The sequence below is a fragment of the Leuciscus leuciscus genome (assembly GCF_965113295.1).
Source record: "Leuciscus leuciscus genome assembly, chromosome: 10".
NCBI lineage: Eukaryota > Metazoa > Chordata > Actinopteri > Cypriniformes > Leuciscidae > Leuciscus > Leuciscus leuciscus.
In genome coordinates, this window is record NC_138734.1 from 5,176,622 (window position 1) to 5,187,418 (window position 10,797).

At 37.2% G+C, this 10,797-nt stretch overlaps 1 protein-coding gene and 1 long non-coding RNA gene across 22 annotated transcripts in view; one reads left to right on the plus strand and one right to left on the minus strand.

Moving 5' to 3' along the window:
• The window catches only part of gramd1bb (GRAM domain containing 1Bb), a 164,899-nt gene extending 154,143 nt beyond the window's left edge, over positions 1–10,756 (plus strand). For 17 of the 21 annotated variants that reach the window (XM_082182178.1, XM_082182174.1, XM_082182176.1 and 14 more), the window contains 9 exons: positions 384–530; positions 1,436–1,554; positions 1,668–1,810; positions 4,488–4,591; positions 5,511–5,705; positions 5,798–5,888; positions 6,406–6,513; positions 7,646–7,769; positions 7,849–10,756. In XM_082182178.1, coding sequence (XP_082038304.1) covers positions 384–530; positions 1,436–1,554; positions 1,668–1,810; positions 4,488–4,591; positions 5,511–5,705; positions 5,798–5,888; positions 6,406–6,513; positions 7,646–7,769; positions 7,849–7,938 — 1,121 coding nt within the window. In that variant the 3' untranslated portion in view covers positions 7,939–10,756. The other 4 variants (XM_082182182.1, XM_082182180.1, XM_082182170.1 and 1 more) reach the window with 2 other exon arrangements.
• Positions 1–10,797, minus strand: part of LOC309507863 — a 469,488-nt gene that overhangs the window by 48,943 nt on the left and 409,748 nt on the right. The window lies entirely within an intron of this gene.

Consider the following 10,797-nt stretch of genomic DNA (forward strand, 5'->3'; position numbering starts at 1 on the left):
TGTGCTTACAAAATCTTTAAAATATATATATATATATTATTTGAATAGAGGGTGAATATGTCATATATATATATATATATATATATATATATATATATATATATATATATATATATATATATATATACTGTATGTGTGTATATATATATATATATATATATATTTATATTTATTTATTTATTTGTCAAATAATGGACAAATGGATATGCTATATATTCTATTGTATGCAAAAAATTAAATAAAATAAACATTACAATATGAACTGCTCTCTGTCAGTTCTGAATTGTGAACATAGTGAGACTCTACACATAATTTGATGGCAATACTTGAGCAGTGCAGTGCAGTACAGTTCATCTTTCTGTGTTTCTTGAATGTGTGTTCAGGAGATGAGGTTCAAGCGTTCCACGAGGATCTGAATGGCCGTCACTACATTAATGAGGTGTATAAATTCAGTGTTGATAAGCTGTACGGCATCCTCTTCACGGAGTCCCAGTTCATGACAGACTTTATGGACCAGAGGAGATTCACAGGTCAGAACCCTCATAAACCTCTCATCTCACTGAACTGATAGATGATCCAAAATAAACTCTGATAGAGCGATCAAGACCATGAGGAGGTTTATTCATCAATAAAGTCCGGCTCACTGTATATTATCCTGATTATTACTTGGCTACTTGCCAAATAATTCAATATTTGAGTTTGAGATTAAATTATTTTATTTTATTAACTATTTATTTCCTGTTGCAATACTTAACTACACGTCTAGAATAATTCTGATCAGTGTTATATTAGTATCATTGAGACACTATTATAGTTTTTATCAGTGGCGATGCCAGTGAGTGGACCTCAATGCCTACTCTCAAATTACATCATTTTACAATAGGCCTACATGGAATAAAAATAATTTGACAATTATGATTAGTTAAATGCCATTTATTGTCAGTCAGTTTCATGAAAACCACAAAATCCATTTATGAATAAAAATAACCAATGAAAACAGGTTTGGGATTTTCTCAGTCAAACCACTGACTGCTGCTTCTGGTTGCTTTTAGAGGGAAAAGCTGGTCTAGGATCTATTTTTTCCATAATAATAGCATATTGGTGTTTCAGAAAGGGATCCAGAAGGAGCTTCTATCTCTTCTCTAGTGAAGCTCAACCAGGGAATCACCAGGGATTATTTAAATGAGTGACATTGTGACAAAATCTGGAAGTGCACTGTTGTCAAAAACAAGCCGTTTGTTATTGTTCTTGAAAAGTGTTTTCTGTTAAAGAGAAAGATATTTTAATGCTCAAACAGTAACATTACTTACTAACTAAAGTTGAAAAAGTGAAAAAGCATAATAGCAAAAAATGTATGCTTTAGGTAACTAAAATAACCCTGCTTCTGAAATGCTTGTATTGGTTCTACATTCAATTTTCACACATCCATTCATAGATGTGGTGTATCACCCTTGGAAGAAGGAGGATACGGGAAATCAGACGAGAGATATCATGTACACAATCTCCCTGACCAACCCACTGGCTCCTAAAACAGCCACGGTTACTGAGACTCAGGTGAGACGTTCATCTGGACCGCACTTCTCCTCAGTTCTGTCTTTGGATTATTTGTTTTAGCAATTTGTGTGTTTTGTTGAATATCCTTGAAATGCAACTTGTCTCTGAATTAGACCCTGTATAAGGCCAGCCAGGAGAGTGAGTGCTACATCATTGATGCGGAAGTCATCACACATGACGTGCCGTACCATGACTACTTTTACACTCTAAACCGCTACATGCTAACACGTGTGGCCAAGAACAAGTGTCGGCTGAGGTACGGATGAACAGGATGGTGGTTTTATGGCCAAAGTCAAACAGAGAGAGGCAGGAAGTTACCTTCGCTATTACCTTTGACTCTGAGATTTAGGATGCCAGTGTTAAAAAAAAGAAGGATCCTTTTTGCCACAGGCAGTAAACTTGTTTAAAGAGCTAATAAAATATTTAGTCTTAGATCAATATTTCGTGTCTTTTACTTGTGGCAAGTAGTCGTTTAATAAGCGGGATAATGTACATCCAGCCGGTTGTTATCTCAGAATAAACCCCTTCAGGCTGATGAAAGACCTGATCAAGTCCTGATCACCCTGTCTGGGTTTATTCTGAGATAACAACTGGCTGGATGTACATTATCCATTACTTAATGCACAGCTAGCCGTAGATTATCCCACTTATACCACAGTCTTTTGACAGCATTTACAACTTAAAGCTGTTATTGATGTTTGCGGCGCAATATTTGACCGGAAGGGTGAAATTGGCGGTTATTTTTGTCAGTTATGGCTCATTAAATCTAACATTCTGTCCGCATTGAATCAGACACAGAGATAGAGAAGTGCGTAAGAAAGTCAAGTCACATTTATTTATGTAGCGCTTTTTACTATACAGATTGTTTCAAAGCAGCTTTACAGAGATAACAGGAAAATAATGCAACAAAGTTTGTTTTCAGAAGAAAATAGTCACAGTCCATCTTAACCCTCTGGGGACCAAAAACGCGCCCGCGCGTTTTGCTCGTTTTTTTTTTTAGCAATGAAAAATAAACACAAAATGCTCTGTTAATTTTGATCTTTCATTTTCGTGTAATACATCAATCGATCCTGTTCAGTTTCTATTTTTTTTCTGTATACTCACAATACAAATAAAGTGTTTTGCTTTTTGACAAATAAAGAAAAACTAACATGATGCTATTTCTGCCTTCTCTCTGTCAGTAAACTCCCATTTGAAACGCGTTCGAAAATTATCTATAACTCCGCGAAAATTCAGTCAAACAGGCAAACAGACCCACGGGCATAAAGCTTGAGATCGCAGCTTTTAAATGAAGTAATTTATATAAAAAACAAATATTATCAGCTTCTGTAATCTGTATAAAAAGAGAGCGACTCCAGTCGAGCTCATTAGGAGCCATTCAAAAGTAATTTGACCACGCCCCGGAGAGCGCGTGCTATTCAAACGCAAATTCTGAGAACCATTTCAGTCTGTGAAACGCCCCCACATCAGCTGTAAACAAAGAGGCATAATATAGCCTACCTTATGGAGAAAATTTTCCGTGCTGATATGAGGAGCAGATCCCGCTGAGGAGTGAGGTAGGCTAAGTTATCCTTTCTCAAGTGTTAATGTGGAATAACGTTATGGAATAACGTTGTAGCCTTATGTAAACAAAAAGATGAATCGCGTTTCTATAATATGAATAGCGTTTCTGTGAGATGAATGAAGGGTACATATTTGTAAAGACTGTTTAGCCTAAATATGAATCGCGCGTCTGTGTGTGAAAGAATAAACTGCTTTTACAGTTACAGTTACTGCGTTACAGTCAGGCGAAGTATGAAAGACAACATTTTGTTGACTAGATTTGGGTACAGTTTTTACTGTAGAATATACTGTCACATCAAATAAGCTTTTCTGCTCATATATATAAAATACTATTTTGTCAAAAATAAAGTCATAGACTAAGATGTTCCAATGTTGGCTATATTCAAACTAATGAATACATATGATAAAATGTAGGCCTATAATCTTTTTTTTTTTTTTTTACAAAGAAAGAGTACTTTTTTTGCAGAAATATTGCTGAAATTGTAATTATTGTTGTAATTGTAACCTTTTTAATAAAATAGCAAAACATATTTACAAGATAGATGTAAGCAAAATCTTAAATGGTCAATATAAGTCTTCTTCTAAATATATAGGCTATTTTGTCCTTGCATTGTGGCTCAGTCAGTGTCACACCTGAATGAATGGCTAATTATGCAGAGTCATTATGCAGAGTGGGTGGGACTGGGTAATCTAAGGTGTAAACTACTCCTCCCCCTCGCATATTGGCTTTCCAAGCAAAACCTGTTTTACACCATTTAAATCAATGTATTTTTTTTTTGTGAACGATAAAGCAAGACTATTTTCACATAATTTTGAAGCTAGAACTCCAAGAGAAAACATCCATTAGTCAAAAGTCTTGTGGGCACATATTTTGTATGAGTTTTGTGGTCTTATTTCAGCAACTTTCATTTTTATTTTTTTAAATAACCACGCATAAACATTATTCTCTTAAAAATACAAACATCTACATACATGTTGCTCGCATATTATGGTAGGCCTGTTTGTGCTATATAGAGTGAATTTACACCTTTGCCATTAACATGTTTATAAATAACTGAAAAAAGCACAAATGTCAGAGCATGTCAGAACATCTCAAGGGCCCCAAAAACAGCTTGGTCCCCAGAGGGTTAAGTAAGTTCAGTTCAGTACTCATATAATGGTGTCAGTGCAGGCAGATCAATATTATTGTTGAATATTAAAATAAATAAATAAAATAAATGTTAAATTTAATGTCCCCAACTTTATTTACATTGTTTATTTTCTGTATGAATGCATGTTGAAACTTACTGAAACAAAATGTTCTCCATGGGGATTATAAAAGTCACTACTACAGGTGTGTGTTGACAATAATGTGCTTCATCTGTCTTCAGGGTTTCTACAGAACTGAGGTACAGGAAACAGCCGTGGGGGCTGGTGAAGGGCTTCATTGAGAAGAACTTCTGGAGTGGGCTAGATGAGAACTTTAAAAGCCTTGGTAAGACTCGATTTTAACCATTATGAACCACCTACAGCCATAATGAGCTCCACTTACAACTATCTTTAGCCCTAACCACAACCTTCTTGAGCTCCACCTACAACAATAGAACTTCACACGCAACAATATCAAGTCCCATACACAACAATATTTAGCTCAACCCATTACAAACTTGAGCTCCTTCTACAACATTTCTTATTATTATCGATGTTAAAACAGCTGTGCTGCTTAATATATTTGTGGAAATGTTTAAAAGAACAGTATTTATTTGAAATAAAAATCTTTCCTAACATTATAAATATGGTCACGTTTGATCATTTTAATGTGTCCTTGCTTAATAAAAGTATTAATTTATTTTAAAAGAATAAACAATATCAAGCCCCAATGCACAACACTGAGCTCCACCCACAATATAGTCTCACCCTCAACAAAATTGAGCTCCAGCTATGACAAAATTAAACTTTGCCCACAACATCAAGTCCAATCCACTACAATATCAAGCCACAAGCACAATTGTAAGCTCCACCCTCAACAACATTGAGCTCCACCCACAACAACATTTAGCTCCACCCGCAGCAACATTTAGATTCACCCTCAGCAACATTTAGCTCCACCCACAGCAATATTGAGCGCCACCCACAGCAATGTTAAGCTCCACCCACAGCAATATTGAGCACCACCCACAACAAAATTAAGCTCCACCATCAACATTGAGCTCCACCCACAGCAACATTTAGCTCCACCCACAGCAATATTGAGGGCCACCCACAACAAAATTAAGCTCAACCCATAACAAAATTGAACTCCGCCCACAACAATATCAAGTCCCACTTTTTAATGGTGGTTTGTCACGACTAAAAATAAATAATTAATACCAAAATAAATCAGTGTCAGTAAATAAGTGCTGTTGATTTGTCAGAGCTGGAGTTAGCAAAGATGGAGGACGCTGTAATGGAAAGCCACAGACTGTCTCCTAAAGCAGTGAAGAACTCCACCCTGAGGCGGAGAAAAAGGGGTCTCGCTCACCTCCGCACAGCCCATCTAGATGAGACTCTCAGCCCTGTTACCACACCAACAGATGAGGAGGTCATCCACCGCATCAAACACGTGGCAGGTGAGCTCATGCACGTCCAAATATTCACAAACACTACATATTTTAGGTTTCAATTTATATGACATTTGCATTTGCATGTGCTCCGCCCACAGGTTCCACTCAGACCAGACACATTCCTGAGCACACGCCAGGGGCCGGGATATTCAGCAACCTCTCGAAACCATTACTCATCATCAGCTTTGTGTAAGTAGTGCTAATTGTACTTATACTAGTGTGAGTTTATTCATTTTTATGTTTGTTTTTATAAATCTGACTTGGTGAAACTTTTTTCTTTTCTTATTTTTTGGTTTTGCCTCTTGTGGTTGGCCTTAGGATCTGTATAAGGTACATTCCCTTACTGTTGTCAAATATTTATCCATTCTGTAAAAAAAATCACATACTGTCATTCTAGTCCATTTTCTTGGTTCCCCTCTATCAGTTTTATGCTGCGCTCGATTCAACGCAACAAGTCAAAATGGACAATTTAACAACATTACCATTTTGTTTCTGTGGACAATAGTAGGAATATCTCACGTTTGACTTTGAATTGAATGCAGCAAAAACGTATGGCCGTATGTGGCACGATTCATAGACTTCCTCAACTAAGATGCGATCACACCCACTCCACCTTCACGAGTCCAGCGTTTTTCTTTGTTTTCCTCACTGAATGTGTCCATGGTCTTCTTGAAGGAGTGCTCAGTTGTTTGTTGTCTCTCTGCAGTCTGGTGCTACTGGTGTTTCTGAATGTGATGCTGTTCTATAAACTCTGGATGCTGGAGTATTCTGCACAGAGCCTCACCAGCTGGCAGGGCTTACGCCTACATGAGAGGTACACACACACACACACACACACCAAAACTGCTTCACTCTGATTGAGCTTTGCATCAGCAAAGTCATTATTTTTCAATTAGCAATTTTCTACACTACAATTCAAAAGTTTAGTGTCAGTAATTATTTGTAATGTTTTTGAAAGTGTCTTGTGATTACAAAATATTTGATAAAAATACAGTAATACTGTCAAATATTAATACAATTTAAACTAACTGTTTTCTATTTGAATATATTTTAAAATGTAATTTATTCCTGATTGATGCGAAGCTGAATTTTACTCCAGTCTTCAGTGTCACATGATCCTTCAGAAATCATTATAATATGCTGATTTGCTGTTCAAGAATAATTTCTTATTGTTATCAATGTTGAAAACAGTTTTTGCTGCTTCATATTTTTGTGGAAACCTTGATAGATTTTTTTTCCAAGGTTCTTTGATGAATAGAAAGTTCTAAAGAACAGCATTTATTTTAAATAAGAATCTGTTGTAACATGATAAATGTCTTTACTGTCACTCAATTAAATTCATCCATGCTTAATAAAAGCAGCCAGTCATGCATTTACATATTTATGTAATGTTTTTGAATTAAGTGGTATTGATGTGAGACAGTAAACGCTGTGGGATGCAAGACAATTTTTGGAAGAAATTCCAAGAAAAAAGTGAAATTGAACTGAACTGAATTTAATTCATTGCTTTAAAAAAAATCACACTGGCCCTAAAATTGTGAATGGTAGTGCATGTTCAACACAACTGTTCAACAAAAAAAATTATGTCATAATGTTCTGTAGTTTAATGCAGAGTGCAGACGTTGTGCGTCAAGTTCAAGTGTTACTCTTTTGGCGCAAGTCGACTTGTGTACGCCCGTCTGCCGAAAGCTAGTTATTTTAGTCGATAAAGTTTTAAATATGGATATTTTTCTAACACGAAAAGAAGAAATTTTTTTAATATAACTCCCGATTGTATTCGTCTGAAAGAAGAATGTCATATACACGTAGGATGGCTTCAGGGTGAGTAAATCATGGGCTAATTTTGCATTTTTGGGTGAACTATCCCTTTAAACTCACTCACAGACCCATGAAGATCACTGAGTTGTGGTGTTTTGGTCACCGTGTGTGTGTGTCTTGTGTTTTAGCAGTAAACTGCCGCAGACACAGATGGAATGGGCACAGCTCCTGGAGTCCCAGCAGAGGTACCATGATGCCGAGCTGCAGAAATGGAGAGAGATCATCAAATCTTCAGTACTGTTATTGGATCAGGTAATATGTCTGCATACACGCTGAAGTGATTTTATTGAACGCGATTATTATTATAATATGCATATGTGTCTCCACACAGATGAAGGATTCTTTACTGAACCTACAGAAAGGTGTGGGACTGCGAGATTACAACTCGGACTCGGACGAGAAGAGGAGTCGATATCACTGACAGTCACCCTCCAGGCCACCAGGGAGCGCTGTGCAATGTAGAGCCACGTATAAGAGCGAAAGGCAAAAAACAAAGGGCCCATCTGTGCGTGTCTGACTATGCATACCAAACAAAAGAGACACTTGATAGAGACCAGAAGAAGAAGAGATGGACCAGACGCTGCCATCGGACGATCCAAGTGGATCCAAGTCAACCCACGGGAAGTGGGGGCCGTATCTGTCCCGTGGAATTGTGGGACGGTTACGGTCCGAGCGGACCCATCACTGTTCCAGCTTTCTTTCAGGTTCTCTTTCTGAGGATGTTACTGTACACTCCTGTCAGAGGAACGGAATGGACATGAGGAAGGGTGTCAGGAAAATGAAGAGCATGCTTTTTATTTTAAGCCCTCCTTTCTTTTGAAGTGTTTTTATTGGTTCATTGGTACCAAGAATGAGGAAAATGATATTTTTTAGCTTGATTTTGACCAGTAACGCCACAGCTGCCCTGTCCCTTTTCCATTTGTGAGAGCTGTGATGAACGAGATCATTGAGCATTATGAAATCTAGTTCACTCGCACTATAATATCAGGGCTGGTTCCCTTGATAATCCTGTGCTGGAAGGTTTCAGTCACTGCTTAGTTTCTGCAAAAAGGGCCATTTGCGCTAAAAACGGAGACCTTCCATTTCTGTGAAGCGTTAACCATTATGCTAATGTGTATTTGCACCAGAGAAAGACTGTGAAAAGGGACACCGCAGACGGGAAGATGGATAAAACGTTGTTAGTTTTTGATTACTAAACTGTGATATCTCCTGATTTATTTGAAGATGTAGGAAAAATATATGAATATGTTTGAAATATATACTTTATTCAAGATTTAATATATATTTCAATATATGTAGAGGTCATTGCAGATATTTATTGTTCATTTATGTACATAGGACACTTATCAAAAGCTCTAGACGGAAAGCGTTTATAATTATTAAACCGCGTTTTCTTCAGCAACACGCACAAGCACGTTTGAGACGTGTTTCGTAATTCGAATCGGTGTCTATTTTGGTGAATGTAAGTGTGTTTGTGTGGCGTTTGAAATCATTCCACTTCCTCCCGGCACATGAAGCCAGACTGCCTTGTTCTTGCCCAGCAGCTCAATCCACTGGGCGTCTGTTTACACATCCGCCCGGCTTCAGAAAGCCCCAAACCACCATATATATCAGCTCGCACGCTTTCCCTGCTGTGAGGTGAGAGTCTGGACCAGGAAGCACTGCGGGAAACCACACTAGACTCAGTTATTAATTTAGCCCGCCGTAACCCATATTTTGTCATTTTAAATCAGTCAAAAAAAAGAAAAGTTATGGGGAGGTAGTTATAATATTTTTATAGAGCACAAGTGCTCTAGCCTAAACCAAATATAGTATTTATAGATGGTAGAATTTATTTATATACAATATGAAATGCAACAATTCCCTTTTTATGCAGACAAAAATTTAAATTCTCATGTGAGACGGCATGAAGAGATGTGGCACTTTACGTCAAGGCGTTGTGGGCCAGAAAGCCTGATATACAGTAAATATATGTTTGCTGGCACATTGCCGGTGGGACATATGATAATATTTCAGCTACAAACCACATGGTATTGTATTGATGAATGAATGTAAGATCTGGTTTTGTTTTCCCAGAAAAGCATTAGCATTAGCTTTGGAATCTGATTGAGTTTTTGCTGTGCATCTTTAGTGTTGCTCTGTGCAGTGTTTGAAGCCGGCGTCTTATTCCAGAGCGTACGTTTGTTGCCGTTTGAGATCATTACAGTTTGGACAGTTTCTCCTTCTGGTTTATTCACTGTTAAAATCTTCTCTCAGTTATAAATCTCAAGAGCTTTTATTTTGGCATTAGAGTGTATCTGTATAGGTTGTTGGGTGTGTATTCTGATTTCTCTTTTTTTTCTTTTTTTTTTACTATGCGTGTTTAGAGAAAAGATTAATCGTTTGTTTGCTCATGGTTTGGTATTTTGGAACTGAGTGAAAATCAAATGAATGACTGTCACAATCATGTTCACTGTACTGTATGCGTGTAAGTGTGTGTGAATGCCTAATATGTGAAATTCTTTGTGAACTTCTGCTAAAAGCTCCAAGAGTAAACATTACTGACTCCACCAGAGCAAAAACATGACGATTAACTTTCAGCCTGATCTTTTTGCTCGTATGCAGCGACTTCTCATGATGTATCTGACCAAAGATTTGAGTTCGCATTTTGCAACTGAAAAATGTGTTGTCACTATTAGAGACTGAAATTATAATGAGCATTTGTGATGAAGTATTTAGGCTAAAGAAAGATTGTCCTAAATTATATTTCGAATTTTCATATCATACTCGGTGCATTAGACTCTAGACCCGTTCCACTGATGTCATTTCCACTGTACCGTTGCTGTAGTTCCTTGAGTGACATGACAACTGTGTCCAGGCAACAAACTGTCTTACAAATCAACTGTTTTATTTTCTTGAAAGTGTTCTGATTGATTTCTGTAGATGTCCATCTATGGCATCCCATAACTTAACTGCTGTAGCAATGACTTGCTGTATATTTTTTTCTTTTCTTTTCTTTTCTTTTTAGATCTATTTTTATCTCTAGACCAGGCTGGTTTGTACATGTTTCCATACTACGCACTGTATGTATATGACAATACGTGCAGTGTTCACTGATATAGGAAGCAGAACTGTGCTGTGCACAGTTTTCCATTCTTCCAACAACTTTTGTCTAATAGAAGCTCTGATTCAGTGGCTCTCTGATCTATGTGAAGTAGACAGAGTGCAACAAATAATAATAAAACAACACTGGGAAAATATCTTTCGAGTTTTATTCTGAATGCCCCTTTTCTCCTTGAAG